The sequence below is a fragment of the Pleurodeles waltl genome, chromosome 4_1 (assembly GCF_031143425.1).
Source record: "Pleurodeles waltl isolate 20211129_DDA chromosome 4_1, aPleWal1.hap1.20221129, whole genome shotgun sequence".
NCBI lineage: Eukaryota > Metazoa > Chordata > Amphibia > Caudata > Salamandridae > Pleurodeles > Pleurodeles waltl.
The window spans coordinates 213749054-213767330 of record NC_090442.1 but is presented as its reverse complement, the minus strand read 5'-3'; the positions used below and the strand labels follow the sequence as shown (position 1 = coordinate 213767330).

At 44.9% G+C, this 18277-nt stretch overlaps 1 protein-coding gene across 3 annotated transcripts in view; it reads left to right on the top strand.

Moving 5' to 3' along the window:
* The window catches only part of FOXM1 (forkhead box M1), a 140025-nt gene that overhangs the window by 67501 nt on the left and 54247 nt on the right, over positions 1 to 18277 (top strand). For all 3 annotated transcript variants that reach the window (XM_069228163.1, XM_069228161.1, XM_069228162.1), the window contains exons 6-7: positions 9034 to 9078; positions 10720 to 10810. In XM_069228163.1, the coding sequence (XP_069084264.1) occupies positions 9034 to 9078; positions 10720 to 10810 (136 nt within the window). The remainder of the gene's footprint in view (positions 1 to 9033; positions 9079 to 10719; positions 10811 to 18277) is intronic.

Genomic DNA, 18277 nt, shown 5'->3' with positions numbered 1-18277 from the left:
GAGCGCAGACCGTCTTGGGGTATCAGTGAGCAGGATGCCAACGCCGTAATATGAACCTTTGTAGTAGTTGGATGCCCTTTTGAAACCTGATTCTATGCAGTAGCTTTTTCTGAAGGGCGTTTTTCTTTTTAAACCTTGAAGCTTAACAGACTAGGATCCGAGCATCCTAGAGTAGATCAAGCTCACCTGAGGCTGCTGATCAGCTGTTCTTGGTCCTCATACCGGGTTTCCTGTGGCTACACAGAATATCCTGGCATGAAATCAAATCATCCTATCTTGCTCCCCAGAAGGTGAATAACAAAATGGGTGGCGAGCAAGAGTTTGATCATCATCATCCTCATGTACTAGATCCTACTTTTAAAAACTTTTTGTGAGTGAAGTTTGAAGAAGGGACCAATAGTTTTTGTTTTGGGAACTGGCATAATTATGATCATTTCCAGTTTACATTCTACTTTGCCAGTGGTTATTAAACTAATGGTCTCATATTTCTGAATCTGCAAACGGTTCTGATTATCTTTGTGGTCTGGACAGCAGTCTGGATATGTGCTGAGAGAGGTTTAAACTCCGCTTCTCACTGCATGATGTAGAGACATTGGCCTAAAAAAAAAATCATAGAAATATTACCAGACCTGCAAGTCTAGTGACTTAAATAATCTTCCCAACCTAACCGTAATGTTCTTGACCCCTAAACTGGTTTCAAATTATGTAATCTTAGGCAAATATTTTAATTCACTGACCCACCATTTTCTTCATTATCACATGATAGCACCTTTAAATATGCTAGTGCAGCATGTATGCTGTACAAAAAACTTTCAATAGACTAAATGTTTGCACCATATATAATACAAAGTGCAGCTAAGCAGGTGGAACTATGATTTGTGTCATTTAAGACAACTGGTCACACTCCATACTATTGAAAAATCATAAATTAAAATAACTTTATAATCAGGGGTTACTCGTTCTGTATGGAATGTCAACTTTGTGGCGCAGTGATTTTTTTAAGCCAAGCATCTCAGACAGGGCGGGGTCTCTGTTTGCAAAATATTGTGGGCTTATCAGGAGCTAACATGGGCTTTTGGCCTGCTCATTGCTTACCATCAGTTGGCTTTATCGTACTCATTTGCTGGTTTCTTCTTCAGTGGTTTTCCTTGTCCATCTTTTGTTTTTCTCCTTGCCTAGAGCATACCCTCTTTACCATCTCTTTGATTGGTTCCTTCACGTTCCCCTTATCACTCCCTGTTGCTGTCTCCATTGTGTGCGTCCCCCCCAACGCCATGTTTGCTCCTTCATGTGCTTTTTCTTCCCTTCCCTCTCCCTGTTGCTCCACAACCCCCTCCTCTGTTACCGGACACTCTTGTCTATCTCTACCTGTGTCTATCTCTATATATCTATCCCTATCTATCTCTAGACGTCTATATCTATATATCAACCTCTATCTCTCTCTGTAACTCGATCTGTCATTTCATTAATATTTTGGGGGTTTGTGGGGTGGCGGGAACGGGGAAATACCACTAAGCAAATTGCTGTTGGTCCTTTTATGGTTCTACTGTTTCTTGTTTTTTTTCTTTTTCAATTGATCTGTCTTGGATTGCTATTTAAAAAAACATTTGCAATGCAATGGGTCTCGCGTTTGCTCGAGTTAGAGCTATTAGCGCTGTAAATTTCTAACTGGAACTTTCTGATGGATACAACTACCTGTGGATTCCTCACCTCATGAATACTCCCATGGCGCCAGCATACGACGGAAATCTTCTTACTAGTCTCTGCACGTCGACGAGGACGTCACTGTCTCGCACGCGACGCCGTCTGACGTCATACAGGCAATAAGAGGTCCTCGACGACGTGCAGACGTCAGTTCCCTTTTTTCCGTGCATTCGAAACGGTTATCTTCGAGGGAGCTACTGTTACTCTTGCGGTTACAGTGTATATCTTGCTGCGTACTCTTTCTCTGTGGAAATAATGTCGCAGAGAAAGTCTGGATTTAAGCCTTGTCGTGAGTGTGGAGGCAAGATGTCGGTGACGGATCCTCATTCCGATTGCCTTTGGTGTTTGAGCTCCGACCACGACGTCTCGACTTGTGATTCATGTCAGCACATGAATCCGAAGGCCCTTAAAGAACGCGAGGCGAAGCTGTTTATGGCCAAGTCAAAGGAGAAGCATCACAAGAAAAAGTCTTCTCCAAGACATCGGCGTCATCGAGACTCCCGGCGCCGTAGAGAATCTCGGCGTCATTCAAGGGAGGCTCGTTCCAGGTCTCCGGATCGGCGCCGAAGGACATGGGAGGTCAGCCCCACGGTGACGCCGCATCCTTCGACGCCGTTGCCCTCTCCGGCGTCTCCAACTTCGCCTGGACAGGCGTCGGTGATTGAGGTATTGGAGCCTCAAGTGTTTTCTCCGGCGCAGACGCCGAGGCCGGCGTCGGGGTCGCCTCAGAGTCAGGCACCCCAGTATCCGGCTTTTCCCACCCCTGGAGCCGATAGTTCTGCATTCTTGAATGCGATGTATGCCATCTTCCAACAGATGGCTCCAGGGGGTGCTCCGGCTGGGCCTTTGGCCTTTTCTTTGGGTGATCCTGCGCCTCTTCGGCCAGCACCCTTTATGCCCTTTCTCCCGTTTGGGAACGTGGGCTCGGCGCCGGTGGCCGCTCCGGTGGCTTCGGAAGGATTGGCCCCAGGGATTTCCATCCCGTCGACGTCGAGATTTCGGCCTGTGACTCCGGTGGGTCCATCCGTTTCAACTGCTCTTCAGTCGGCGCCGAAGTTACCTGTGGCGCCGGATGCGGCGTCGGTGGCTTCGGAAGATCGGCGCCGATCTCCGACTTCGGCGGAGGTATTGTCGACTCCGCGGATTGAGCAACAACTGCATTCAAGGAGGCGTGCTCTCCGGGTACTAGAAGAGCAGGAGTACCAACGAGCCCTAGAGGAAGGAGAGCTAGAGGACTCGGGTGATGGGCTGCGTGGACTGGAGTCGGCCAGTGGGCTGGACACTTCCCCTGAGTGGGACCTTTCGTCCCCGGGGGAATATACCGAGGAAGCTGCTTCCTTTCATACAGTGGTACGGAAGGCAGCTAGTTTTTTGGACCTGCCTTTGCCGGTGGTGGAGGCGAAACAAAACCTTTTGACAGAGGTGTTGCATCCGGCCTCAGCCGCGGCGGAGCCTCTATTACCTTTTAATGACGCTCTGCTAGATCCGGTTTTAGAGGTGTGGAAGAAGCCGGCATCTTCCCCAGCAGTTCACAGAGCCGTGGCCAGGAGGTATCGGACGGCTCCAACTGATCCTGGTTTCCTATCTAGGCACCCTACGCCGGAGAGCTTGGTTGTGCAGGCCTCCTGTTCGTCCAAGTCAGCGCCTGGTTCTTTTCCGACGGTGCCTGGGGATAGAGATTCAAAAAAGCTGGAGGCGCAGTCGAAGAAGATTTTTTCGTCCTGCAGTCTGGCATTAAAAGCCACCAATGCAACCTGTATCCTGGGGAGGTATATTCATGCTCTGATGGATGACATCTCCTCTTCGTTTACAGAGCTTCCCCAGGGTCTTTTGGATCTTGTCTCTGATGCCCAGGCTGCTGCGACCCAAATTATCCAGACGGGACTGGATACCACCGACTCGGTAGCCAGAGCAATGGGCACAACTGTGGTGGAAAGGAGACAGGCCTGGCTCCGTAACTCGGGCTTTTCGGCAGATGTACAGTCCACATTGTTGGATCTCCCGTTTGATGGGGACAAACTGTTTGGGGCTAAGGCTGATTCGGCCTTGGAACGGTTTAAGGAGAGCAGGGCCACGGCTAAGTCGTTGGGACTCCAAGCTCCTTCTTCCACGGCCTCTTCCAGATTCTTCAGGAGGTTTCGTGGATTTGGGCGTGGCTCTTCCTCCTCTTCCTTTCGGGGAAGATATCAGCAACCTGCCTCTTCCCATCCCTATAGATCTTTTAGGGGGAGGGGTAGGGTCCGCACCAGGGGAGCTTCTCAGCAGCACTCTGCCTCTTCCTCATCCTCTGGCGGGGTGCAGCAGGGGAAGCAGCCTTAGGCTTCCACCATTTCCCACTCACTCCTCTCCTGTAGGGGGAAGATTACAGCATTTTCTCACCAAATGGGAGACTGTTACGTCGGACACTTGGGTTCTCAGTGTTGTGGGAAAAGGCTACACCCTTCCCTTTCGGGAGTTTCCGCCCCTCATCCCGCCCCGCCCTTCGTATTGTTCACAAGAACATCTCCTGTTGCTAGAACAGGAGGTAGAAGTCCTCCTTTTAAAGGGCGCGGTGGAGTTGGTCCCGGAGCAGGAAAGGGGTCAAGGAGTTTACTCAAGGTATTTCCTGATTCCCAAGAAGGATGGTCGTTTGAGACCAATTCTGGACCTGAGGATCTTGAATTGGTTCCTCAAGCAGGAAAAGTTCAAGATGCTGACCCTAGCACAGGTGCTTTTGGCGTTGAACATGGAAGACTGGATGGTGTCTGTCGACTTGCAGGATGCTTACTTTCATATCCCGATACTCAAGTCACACAGGAAGTATCTCCGGTTTGTGGTGGGATCGCAACACTACCAGTTTGCGGTCCTTCCGTTTGGTCTTACTTCAGCACCTCGAGTCTTCACGAAGGTGATGTCGGTGGTTGCGGCAGAGCTCAGAAGGAAGGGGATAGCAGTATTCCCTTACTTGGACGATTGGTTGATCAAAGCCAAGTCCCCGGAGCTTGTGTTGCGTCATCTGCAGTCAACAACCCAGTTGTTGTTCGACCTGGGCTTTTCGGTGAACGAGCCCAAATCTCACCTAGAGCCCTCTCAGCGCCTCCTGTTCATAGGGGCAGTACTGGATACAACATTGGGTCGGGCCTTTCCTCCGCCTCCGCGGATTCAAGATATTCAGGAATTGGTTCCAATGTTTCGAAATGGAGCGGTAGTTCCAGTCCTCAAGGTCCTTCGTCTGCTCGGTCTTTTTGCCTCCTGCATTCTGTTGGTCACGCATGCTCGCTGGCACATGAGGGCTCTTCAGTGGTGCCTCCGAAGGCAGTGGTCTCAACACAGAGGGGATCTAGAGGGTACTGTCAAGATCTCCAGAGATGCTGCTGTGGATTTGAAGTGGTGGATTGCAAGCAACAATCTTTCACAAGGAAAGCCGTTCCAGCAGTCGCCACCAGTGGCCACAGTCATAACGGATGCTTCCACTCTAGGGTGGGGAGCTCATCTGGGGGATCTGGAGATCAAAGGTCTTTGGTCTCCAGAGGAACAGATTTTTCACATCAATCTGTTAGAGTTACGGGCTGTACGTCTGGCTCTCAAGGCCTTCCTCCCTTCCCTTCGTGGTCAGTCGGTACAGGTCCTAACGGACAATACTACCACGATGTGGTACATAAACAAGCAGGGAGGAGTGGGGTCGTACCTTCTCTGCAGAGAAGCTCTTCGACTATGGTCCTGGGCAAAGGACCATCGGATTTGCTTGATAGCAAACCATCTGGCCGGAGTTTTGAACGTGCGTGCGGACAGTCTCAGTCGCCACTTCTCGGCAGACCACGAGTGGCGTCTCCATCCAGATCAAGTCCGTTTAATCTTCCAGAAGTGGGGGTTTCCTCGGGTAGATCTGTTCGCCACTCGAGAGAACGCGCATTGTCCGTTGTTCTGCAGCCTTCAGTATCCGATGCAGGAAGCGTTGGGGGACGCGTTTCAAATGACCTGGTGCGGCCAGTTGCTTTACGCGTTTCCTCCCATACCCTTGATTCCTCGAGTATTGAGGAAGATTCGCCAAGACCGGGCTCTAGTAATCTTAATAGCTCCGGATTGGCCAAGGAGGGTGTGGTACTCCGACCTTCTCCAACTCTCAACGTGCCCGCCGCTCCGTCTCCCTTTCAGGGCAGACCTCCTCTCACAGTCGCAGGGGCAGGTTCTACACCCCAACCTCCAGAGTCTGCACCTACATGCCTGGAGATTGAACGGGGTAACCTGAGTTCCTTCTCTCTCCCGCCTGAGGTAGTGGATGTTATATTAGCGGCCAGGCGACACTCCACTAAATCTATCTACGCTAATAGGTGGTCTAAATTTGTTGCGTGGTGTGGAGAGAGGCAGATTGATCCTTTACATGCTCATCTATCGGACGTTTTGTCTTTTGCTCTATCTCTGGCGCAGAAAGGTTGTGCAGTGGCTACCATTAAAGGTTATTTATCGGCCTTGTCAGCCTTCATATGTCTTCCAGACCAACCATCTTTATTTAAATCCCCTATTGTTATCAGATTCTTGAAAGGTCTTCTAAATCAATATCCTCCAAAGCCATTCGTTATGCCGCAATGGGATTTGTCCTTAGTCCTGACTTTCCTTATGGGGTCCCCTTTTGAACCTATGCATTCTTGCCCCTTGAGGTATTTGGTTTTAAAAACAGTCTTCCTGATAGCTATAACATCAGCAAGGAGAGTGAGTGAGTTGCAGGCCTTATCAGTAAAACCCCCTTATACAACTTTTTATGGGGATAAGGTGGTGTTGAGGACCAAGGCTGCTTTCCTCCCGAAGGTTGTTTCACCCTTCCATTTGGCTCAGGCAATTACTTTGTCCACGTTCTATCCTCCGCCTCATCCTTCCAAAGAGGAAGAAAGACTGCACCGTCTGGACCCAAAGAGAGCGTTGAGCTTCTTTATCGATAGAACAAGGGATTTCAGGCTGGAGGATCAGCTGTTTATTGGATACGTGGGCAAGAGGAGAGGAAAGGCAGTCCACAAGAGAACACTATCCAGGTGGGTTGTTCTTTGCATTAAAATATGTTACTCTTTGGCAAAGAAGGATCCTCCTGAGCGCATTAGAGCTCATTCCACCAGAGCTAAGTCGGCCACTTCGGCCTTAGCCAGAGGTGTTCCTGTGGTCGACATCTGCAAGGCCCCAACTTGGTCGTCCCTTCACACTTTTGCAAAACATTACTGTTTAGATTCTGAGGTTAGAAGGGACGGTCATTTTGCACGGTCAGTGCTGCAGGATTTCTTGGTTTGACCATTTAGGCACCCACCGCCGGGCGTGGTACTGCTTTGGGACTCTATTCATGAGGTGAGGAATCCACAGGTAGTTGTATCCATCAGAAGAACGAGTTACTTACCTTCGGTAACGACTTTTCTGGTGGATACATTAGCTACCTGTGGATTCCTCACGGTCCCACCCGCCTCCCCGTTGCCTTTATGGTCTTGCCAAGTAATCCTTGAGTGCGCTCCTCTTGGTCTTTGAGGGTGCAATAGATGTATATATAATATATTTATATATATATATATGTATATGTGTATATATTTTTATGTATATACTTGGTGTGTGTATATATTTTGAAAAGAGAGAGTTTTATATATATATATATATATGTACATAAAAAGATTTACAGTTATTCGTACAATGTGGTGTATTTTTACAATATAATGGATGTTGCCTTGCTCTTTCATTGCATTGCCTGGTTGTTCTCATGCACGTAAAAAATGATTGGTACTGACGTCTGCACGTCGTCGAGGACCTCTTATTGCCTGTATGACGTCAGACGGCGTCGCGTGCGAGACAGTGACGTCCTCGTCGACGTGCAGAGACTAGTAAGAAGATTTCCGTCGTATGCTGGCGCCATGGGAGTATTCATGAGGTGAGGAATCCACAGGTAGCTAATGTATCCACCAGAAAAGTCGTTACCGAAGGTAAGTAACTCGTTCTTCTTGCCACACAAACTGAAAATAAAAAGCAAAACAGTTGACGTAAGGGAGCTGATTAAAAGTGCTGCCGTGAGCGCCAAGAGAGACAAAAGGAAAAAAAGTTCGCTCGCAGTCAGTTATTGGCAATAGTGCAACTATCCAAGTAACAGGGTCGATGGCCAAGGCGGTAACAAAACCGCCCTAAGAAGGGACAAACGTAAAGCAGTTACCAACTAAAACCAAAGATTTACACTCAACTTCATTCTGCTGCTTCAGACAGTGCATCTACGTAAGTTTCTCCGCTGCCGCACCAGACACATTGATTTTTAAACTAACACTAGCACGTTGTAGAATTGTGCGGGATCAAGCATCCTACACAAGGTTAAAAAAAACTCTTGCAAACCCAGTCGGTCTCTGCATTAAATAGCTGAGCTGTCTCCAGTGCTCAATTGCACAGACATGTGAAAGCATGTGTAAAGATGCATGTGACTGCATGTCTGGAAGTCGTTAAATGAGTCTTGAAACCCATTGCAAGATGGCCACCATGTGTCATGTACTTTTATGTGTATGCTTCATGACGTGTTGTGATGCGTATACGTGCGTCACGTGTGCGTGCACTTGTATCACAATATGTTATTTCGTTCTTTGTTTTGAAATGTACTTTTCCAGTCCAACTTAAAGAAGTAAAAAATATATAATAAAATTGAATCTGCACATAAGCACATTTTTAGTAAAGGTTGGCCTGAGCACATTAGTGTTTAGTGCAGCTCATTTAGATGCCAGTTGGTCAGTTCCTTATTTTGTGTTGCGGTTGGATGTCTATATATCTGTGACGTAGTAGTGACTACGAAATTCCCAGCTTGAACATACAACATCTATTGTTGACCCACATATGTCGAATGGTAATTATGAGACTTAAAATCGAAAAGGGCGATGTTTGCTTTAGTTTACCCATGCCATAAAGTTAATTTAAGACATCAAGCGGTCTACAATATACTTTACGTGTTTTAGGATATTGGATAGAAGGATTGGGTATGTAATGCTTTGCTAGATCTTTGCAAAGATGCTTATGAAGAGGCAGATGCACTCCAGTTTTCTAAGCCAGGTAGTTGAGTTGTCTTGGCAGTGGTTCTCATTTTGTGTGGTGCCTTATTTTTTACCTGCTGTTGTATGTCACCTACTTAGTTTTTGCTATATTTCTATCCATTTATGTCTGCAAAAGGTTTGAAATGCAAGTTATAAAGGTAAAAACAGGTAATTTCGAAGGAAACTTGTATTGATCAGTTTAAAGTGTGTAATGGGTTTTACAGTCTGTGTGCTTGTACCTCAGATGTTTGATTATTGATTTACCTCTGTTTTGGTAACTTAATCTTATTTTTTTCCCTGAATGCCCTCCTGTTACCAGCCTATGGACCAAAACCCTCTGCTGCAAGTTCTGCCTTATGACCCAGTAAGACTTAACGCTTTCCCTGGACTGCCTTGCATTCACAGGGAGGGTTTTTTATTTTTAAAAGTGTTCTTTTCTTTCTGACTTCTGTTTTTTTCTAATCACAGTACGTGCACCTCAACATTTGGTTTTGTCTGTGGATTTGATATGCAGTTAAATATTTTTGCTCATCACACTTGCATTACTAGTCTCTTTATTTTGTTCTAAGGTTTTGTCCGGGATCATGAAGTAAATCCCAAAAAGATTTCTCCTGTTATCTTTGTACCATTATCACTCCTCCAGCGTGTAACCTTTTTGATTTTTAGCTAGTTCAGTTTCACGAGCCATTGATGCTGTGAATCTGTACTTCGGATCTTATGCTGCAGGCGGTGATTAGCAGAACATGAGTAGGGTTTATGACGAAAGCATCAATCTCAAACTCTACCCTTTGATTTGGACTGATGGCTGGCTCCAAATAATGGGCGTACTCCCAACCCACTTCCATTTGTAGTGGTTCTAGTTAACTCATGGATAACCTTGAGTGTCCAGTAGCATCCCTGTTCCTAGGCTTTCTTCTGTGCCCCTGAAACACAGCCACCTGTTAGGAAGGACCTGAAAGTTAATTCTCCTACGTTCAATATGGAAAACTTTCAACAGTTAATTTTTCCTAATCCGCCTAAAAGGGACTCTAGTTCATGAATGGTAAGTGATCGATCCATACTAAGACCTAGCGATGGTCCAATGCCCTTATTGACAGCTCATGGACATTAGCAGAACCCCATAATGTACAGGCAGGTGACGAAAGAAAAACAAGTTTAAAATTGACTGTCAGGGATTGGAGAGATTTATTGAAATAAAGAAGCCCTGAAGAAGTTCCGGTTTTAGAACACATCTTGACTGCGTTTTGGATATGTTTTTGGAAGATCAAATGGAGAATTGTTTTAAGAAATTCAGAAGGTGTTGATGGATTTAATTAATTGGTGGGAAGACACAATCTGGACTTTGCCTTCCGACCTGGATCTACTCACGCACGACTCAAGTTTGTTATAGAGCGTCTCTCCCAAATATAGCATAGTGTTTTTGCTTTTGGGTTTTATGATGGTTACCCTAGGGAGATGGGCACCAACATTTCATGAACTAAATAAGACTTGTGTGTTTGTGTGTCTGAATTCACCTTGACCATCATTTTTTTCTCTCCTCCCTTTGAAACTGTAACCCCCTTGCGTCTGTTAAGGAGCATAGCGAGGCAGAACACACATTATACCTAATACCGAAGTTCCTTGAATCGGTGCCTTGTCCGTAGGTTTCAATACACTAATGAGCAGGTGCAGTAAATTAGCTCATGGGAAGTGAGATCAGACGGCCTTCAAAAGTATTGACCCAAAAACACTTTTTCTACAGAAGCAGCCCCTTTTTCATAACACTTTGTCTTGGGTTTCGAGGCGCTCAACGTCTTGGATCACAGACAGAAACCTCTGGTGGTAAGCGGCCTTTAAAACGAACAACAATTGTTATGAGTTAAAGCAGTCAAACATTATTCAACGCAATTTGCATTAGTTTGACAGATTTGATAATTGTGATTTCTCTGATCTATAAAGTAAATTGTAAAGAGAAGAAAACATAGTCTGTTTTTTCCACGTTTTCCTGTGTTTCTTGCAACTGCAGCAGCAGAAACGAATCCTCCCTGAGTTACAAAAGTGTGCGCCAGCAGGCAGTGGAGTGAAAAGTGAAAGCCTTGGTACCAGCTCTTCGACTGGTGAGTTTTTATGTACTAAACTCTTAACTAGCAGTCAGCTTCATTGCATTCCTTTTTCGATATCCTTCCCTGCACAATATGAGCGTGTAAAATGCCCTACGTTTTTGACAACTCTGTAAAATGGTACAATGGGTCTGTGTTCTGAATCTCGTCACCTTAGTTATTGATTAGCCATCTGATCATCTTTTGAGGAAGTATTTTCTTTTAGTTTTTTTACAACCTCTATTTTTGTTACAGTTTTTTACTTTCCTTATTGTGTAAAGTTGCACAAGTATTTTAAAATAAATACTTCTTCCCTTCAACTTTCGCACCAAAGTGTGTCCAGGAATTTTGTTGTTTCATCTCCATTGTTGGTTTTTATTACACACTTCATCATCCTAGATGCCTGTGTTCTTGCTGACTGATCTCTGCTCAAGACATTACCTACAGTGCTGAAATCATAATGTTATACTCTGATAGATTGCACCAAAGCAGCTTTGATGCAGTCTTAAGTCCCAGCTTGATTAAAACTTGCACATGAATGAAAACTAACTGGGCTCTTGCCTCAATTCATCAAGGCATAATGAATTACTATAGATTTGTTTCTCTTAGATAAAGGATTCCGAGAGATGGTGACTCACCATGATCTGTCCTAAACCCATATCCGGATCTCCAACTTGCCCTTTGCCAAAGCAGCTGATGACTTTCAAGCAAACAAATGTCGTGATAATTAAAACATTTGAGTAGCCACTTGTAGGAAAGTGGCTTTTTTACATGGTCATCCCCCACTTTTTTGCCTGGTATAAGATTTGATTGCGACTGAGTGCACTGGGTTCCTGCTAACCAGGTCCCCAGTTTGTGTTCTCTCCCTCCCCCTCTCCCTCTCTTACCCTCCTAACCCCCCATTGTCAAATCCTTCAGCATCCTCTGTAAGTCCCTAGTAAATGGTACCTAGGGCCTGACGTGCTAAAGATTGTCCCTAAGGGCTGCAACATTAATTGTGCAACCCTAGGGGACCCCTCACCAAGCATATTGGAGGCTGCGTGTCTTGGTGCCGACAAAAGTAAAAACATGACATGGCACACAGCCTGCGTGCCATGTCCCCCAACACTGCATACAATGTATGTAAGTCACCCCTAAGGCAGCGTGCATCATATTACATGTGAGGGCATATCTGCAAGAGCAGGTATTCCCCTGCTATATTTTTGTCAATTCTCAGACATAGTAAGTGGACACTGGGCAATACGAGTTCCCCAGCTACATAATGGCTTCACTTCACTCTCTCTCTCCTTCAAGGCCTTCGGGTTCATCCGCTGGCAGGGCACGCATCCCTCCACGTCTTGGTCCGAGCTCAGGCACCACAAGCAATTCTCATGAGGATCCGTCACCGACATGCGACCCCGCACTCCTAACGAGGCTTAAATCCCGATTTCTTTCTTTCTTTTTTCCTCCCTTCGGTGGAGACATTGTAATGCTCAACAACAATTCCTCGAAACAGTAACTGTTCAAGAGGTAGGAAAAACAGTTAGCGTTGAAGGCACGTAAAAAATGGTAAAACTGGCGCCGGCGAGGACTTCTTATTGTCACAATGACGTCAGACGGAGTTGCATGCGGAGCCGTGCAATTGTGACGTCCTCGTCGACGTGGGGAGCTAGGAAGAACATTTCCGTCGAATATTGGCGCATTGGGAGAATTCATAAGGTGAGGAATCCACAGGTAGCTACTGTATCCACCAGAAAAAGTGTTAACGAAGTTAAGTAACTTGTTCGTTTGGACTCCAACATCTCATATTGGTGAACCCACGCTGATATCAGTGTTAGATTTACCAATACATGCACCCAGAGGTGCCCCCTGAAAACCTTCCAGCCTCTGGTATGTTGCTGACTGGTTTCTGCCAGCCTGCCACCTGAGACACTGCTCTGTCCCCCTAAGGTGAGAGCCTTCAGAACTCTGGAGGCCCAGAACAAAAACCTGTCTGGATAAAGCGCGTAACACAACCTCCCACAGGCTAAGCTGCTGATTAACCTTCCTAAGGCGGCAAGACTCCAAATGCTGCTGCCTTTAATCTGGCTCCCCTCACTGGAGAGGAATCCACCCCCTGTGCAGGACCCACTTGGCACGTGGACAGGCAGGCAATTAGCTAGTCAAGTAGGCGTGACACCTCCAGGCTAGCACCCACCACTAAGGTGGGCTAAGCTGAGGTGAACACCATTTTTCAGAGGTAGTCATCTTTGAAATGGCATACCTAGGAATTCTGGGACAAGGTTATGACCACTTCCCGCAGGCTACTATCCTACACATCCCTAACACCCCTAAATTCCGTATTTAAGAGAGTCCCTGGCAACAGAGAAGCAGATCCTGATGACCTAAAAAGACCAAGGACCCTGACGAGCTGTAGAAGAGTAGAAAAGAAGCAGCTGACCTGGTATTAACCCCGTCGGCCTGTCTGCATTCCTCGTCGAAAATCTGCACCAAAGTGGACTTACCCTGCGTCTGTGACTCTAGAAACCTGGGAGGACTGATTGTCTTCGAAAAATACTCAAGACCTCCCATGAATAGCAGACCTGTTCTCCAGCAAAATTCCAAAGAAGGGACTCCAAAACCTCTGGAACCACCAAAACCAGACATCTGGAGACACCACTGCACCTGCCATCTCAGACCCCAGTTAAAGTTGACCACCAGTCCCAACTAGGTTCTGCAGCCCTTCAGAGTCTGAGGCCATTGTGGTTTCACACCTCCTGGACTCCCCAATGACGTCTGCAGCCTCTGCATGCATCCCCCCTCTACCGCTGCCGCTCCGGTAAGGAACACCGGACATATAACTGCACCTATCTCCCTTGAGCTGTGGAAAAGAGGACCAGAGCTGCCTGCCTACCGGTGCCCAAGCATAGTGAGGCCTGAGCACCGCTGATGGTTCAGCCTAACTGGCCTCCTGGCCAGAGCCTGAATCCTCTTTTCACAGTGACCGATCTCTATTGAAACACATTGGGCACCCAATTGCCCCGTGCCGCTGGTGGTGTACTGCTGGTGCTGCCTTGGACCTTGCCAACTACTCACCTTAACTCCTGGATATTGGTCTTGTAAGCCGTGGTACTCTACATGTTTGCAGAACTTTTTTCCTCCTATAGAATAACATAGCAGATCTCGGAAAATTCACTGTGTCCACTTTTTTCAAGGGTAAAGATTTCCTGTTTAAAAACATACTTACCTGAGCATTTTTTTCTCTGATGCCCAAACATACATAAAGATATTTGCTATTTTTATAAATTGGTGTGGATCTCCTTTTTGAGTTCTCATTTAATAACTATTGTGTGTATTTGTGGATGTCTTGCACTCCTGTGTTAAGCCTAAGGCTGCTCGACCACACTACCTCCAAATTGAGCAATTTGGGATTGTATAACAAGCCCTGTGGGGTACCCCTGGACCCTCTATATAGTATTGACATACCACATATATGACCAGCGTCCTATGCCACTGAATTTAAAAAAATGGCAAAACTGTGTAAAGTGAAACTATAAAAGTGAAGTGTCTAATACTTACTCATCCTCACAAATTATCTCTGTGAATTACCCAGAGGCTCCAGAATGTAGTGGGAAATTTTAAAGAAGTGCCTGTTCACTAGTGTCAGGTGGTGCTGCTCAGTTGCTGCAGTGCCAAGTGGATGCTTGTTGCGTAAACGAGTCTTTGGCTCAGCTCTACAAGGATTTATTTCACACCCACAGGTGATGCAAGTCAACTTAGTTCAATGCACTGATGATTGAGTGAAAGACAGGTTTTTGTAGTCCTGCTGAACCCCACCCAGTACGTAGTTGAAGTGTTTTTTAATAGTCCCTAAACAGGGACCCAGAGACACTCTGATTAAAAACAAACATTTTTCATTTTTCTCAATACCACACATACTAACTGCCGTAAGACAAAAACACTAACTAAAAAGTTTTTTTTCACCAGGTGCACCCTGTTGCTTAATACATTTAAAACAACCCTGCAGAATATAATAAAAACAGCACAAATGCATGTTGCAGACACTGAGAATAAAATGAACAATTCTACCTTGGCTAAAATCATCTAAAAAAAAAAAACGAACACCCTAAAAACATTTTCTATGCGCTTCGCTAGGAGAGCATGGAGTACTATATCTTGCTTCTAGAGTTTCTTAGAGAGAATCAGCACACTGCATACCAGTTTACAGCAAAGTGCTGTATTTGCCAAAGGTCAGGGAGACTTCCCTGCAAGGGGTGAACACACTTCACATAAGCTCCTCTCCTACCGGACTTAGCAGCTCAATATCGGCATTCAGGAGAACATGCGATGCAGCAGCATCTCTGACCGTTAAGCTCGTCTCTCAATATCTTGGGTGAAGAACCTTTCCTGACCAGCGATAGCCCTTTATACTCCATGTTATCTAACATTAAATTTCCAACATCACCTTAACAATGTCTGGCATAACCAATGGGCATCAAGATGATAGTTTTGGATGCATTTTTATAAACAAATATAGTAAACATTTGAAATTCAAACTACATTGTTTTGGCTAATATTCTTGTTTGACCTTGTAATAGAGGTGACAAAGCATTTGTTTCATATTAGTCGGGTGTCTTTTCAATGTCATTGTCTGAGTGACTTGACAACTTCACAGATTCTCTGAAAGATAAGATCAGACCACACCTGCATCAAAGCAGAATGTTGATGACTCTGCAAAAATCAGAGTAAAATGGAATCTCGACCTGTTAAAAATGAAGTCTGGCTTATAGTCTTTGTCACGCTAGTCGTCACACTTGGCACTATCGCAGATTCAATGTAATTCTTCACAAATGCCATGGGCATACGTTTCGTGATTTTTCATTGGCAAATGATAAAACCTCTAATGTTGACACCTGATATTAATGAAGGTCCCTCATAATGAATGTTCTTGGTGCTTGATTAGAGGTTATATCCTGACTGCATGTGAGCTAGTTTTGAGGTACTGAAAGTCCCTATCGAAAGGGCTGGTCCAAAGAGAGGAAACCATGCATAAATAAAAGCCAGACAACCTCACGGGAGTACTCTGATTTCACTTCATTAATGCTATTTCGATACTTGGAACATCAGGAAAGTCTCAGATGGGTATTCCCCCTTAAAAAAAAAAAAAGAGCGGTTTCTTAAACAAAAATAAAAAAGAATGAAGCTTTCCAAAAGGTGGTGGTGGTGTTTTATTTGTTTTCTGAATGCCAGCTCTTTGGAGCCCCCACAGTTGAGGCACCACTCAGGACACTGGCTGACCTGGATGCCACAACAGTAGTTTTGACCCTAGCATCACACTGTCTTTCCAAGGTGAATTCTTTAGGCTTTGTTGGTTAAATATTTTGTTTGCAACTGGAAAGACATCTGCTGAAGTGGTTTATTCTAGTAGTTGTAGTCTTTTCACTAATTATTTGCAGACTCATATTCTTCAGTTTTCACTGTCTTAAGCTGAGAAAGGGTCTAAGTTTAGATACTGTTACAGGATACTTAATGACATTTTCAGCCTGTTTGTTTTCTTCCGACCAAGGGAAGTAATTTTAGTTGTGTCCCAAAAGTAGCTGAATGATTACATAATAAATTCCCTCCAGTTTTTTTGTAGTGTCGTCTTAGTATATAAACCTCGTTTTTACATTTGATGGGGAATCCGTTTAAGCCTGGTGTTATTGTCCAGTAAACGTTTTGTAACTGAAGACTGAATTTTTTTCCTGATTATAGAGTCTAGAAAGAGATGCAGCCGTTCTCATCATAGCCTTAGTGTTTTCTTCTTAGAGTAAAGCCCTCTTATTGATTCTATGGTTGTGATGGCTACATTTATCACAGATTGTTTCCTTATATCATTTTGCCCTTATCTGTTAAGAGGGTTGCATACCCTTGATTTTGTTAATGTTAGGGAAGCTATCAATCATTAACTCTACCTTATGGATTTCAGAATTGATGATATTTTTGTTGGTTCTAAGGTCCAAAGCATATTAGGTCTGCAGGAAAGCAAACAATTTACAGTAGGACTTTCTCTGTGTTGAAAATATGCTTTGAGTTTGCTTTATAAAGACCCACTAGTGGTATTTAGGGCTCCTTTTAACAGAGGCAAATTGGCTACTCTTGCTTTGCTGAACACAATTCCAGTTGGAGCACTTGTTTCTACCTGGTTATCCTTGCATTTCTTTTTTAAGCACTGCTGTCTGTTTGTTCACTTTAGAATATTCACAAATTGGAAAGACTGTGCTTGACAGGTTCTTGTGTTTTTTAAGTTTTCCACTCAGCCTTCATTCTTCGGTTACTGCTTTGAGGCTTGTTCACTTGACAAATCTGTGGGAAGGAGTATCCACTAGGAGAGCACATTACTTACCTTGAGTAACATTTTCTCTGATGGGTACACATCCTTCTCCATTTCTGTATCTTTCATAGATTCACGTGCTTGAATCGTTCCCAGTTATCCATATGGGGGACCCACAGTACTATAAACGGCAGAATTGAACGAACCTACATAGAGGTCAGTGTTAGGGATATTCAATTTATAACAGCTTATCAGCATCATTTGAAAATAACCAAAGTCTAGCCAGTCAGGCCAGAGCTCCCTTTAGAACCTCACCACAGAGACTCCATTCCTTCAGGTTTTTCTACTGCACGTCGTGTGAAGGGACTCTCCCTGAGCTCTGCTCAGTTTTTTCGCAGTTAACTCAAATTTTGAGAAGATTTCTCCTCAGGTCAGGTTTTTTCTTCTGTTACAAACTCTATCTGCTCTACAATGTCAGAACTAACGAAAAAAGCGACTCTTCAGGCCATGTGGGACACGTAGCAAAAAGAGGTTACACTCTAATGACCCTCACAAAGAGTGCATCTGTTGTCTTCACCCGGGACATAAACCTTAGGACTGCAAGGTATGTCACACCTTTTCTCAAACTCTTAAAGACAGAGAGTGGAGATTTTTGATTTGACTAGAAAAACTAAAAGCTAAGGAGAACCCTCTGTGAAAAAGATGGTGATGACTCCTCCAGGACGCAAAACCCCGTAAATGGGATAGGTCTCCTAGTAAGGTGCACCTAAGGTCAACAAAAAAGGCATTTAAAAAGTCCTATCATGGTTCTTCTACACACTCTTTAAAAAATAAAAAAATAACCCTGAGGAGCGTCTACAAACTTCTGAAAAGGAGAAATTCTCCTCAGAAAAAGTGCATTCAGAACCTGCAACTACTTCTCTAAAGGTACAGACAGCCAAATGGTCATCTAAATCCCTACTGTTGACGACCAAATTGACACAAAATACATCTGAGGCACTTATTTGTTTGTCAGCGACAATACCTTTGGCATCCTTGTCGACTACAGCCACATCCACTTTTTCCACTGGGATGTCCCCCATGTTGATGTCGTCACCTCTAGCTTCAACAAAAGTTATTACTTTCAGGATCCTCTTGACAACTTTACTGTCGATGAAGAAAGTCTTGATGAAAATGACCAAGACATCGTCGACAACAGTCCCATCCACGAGGGA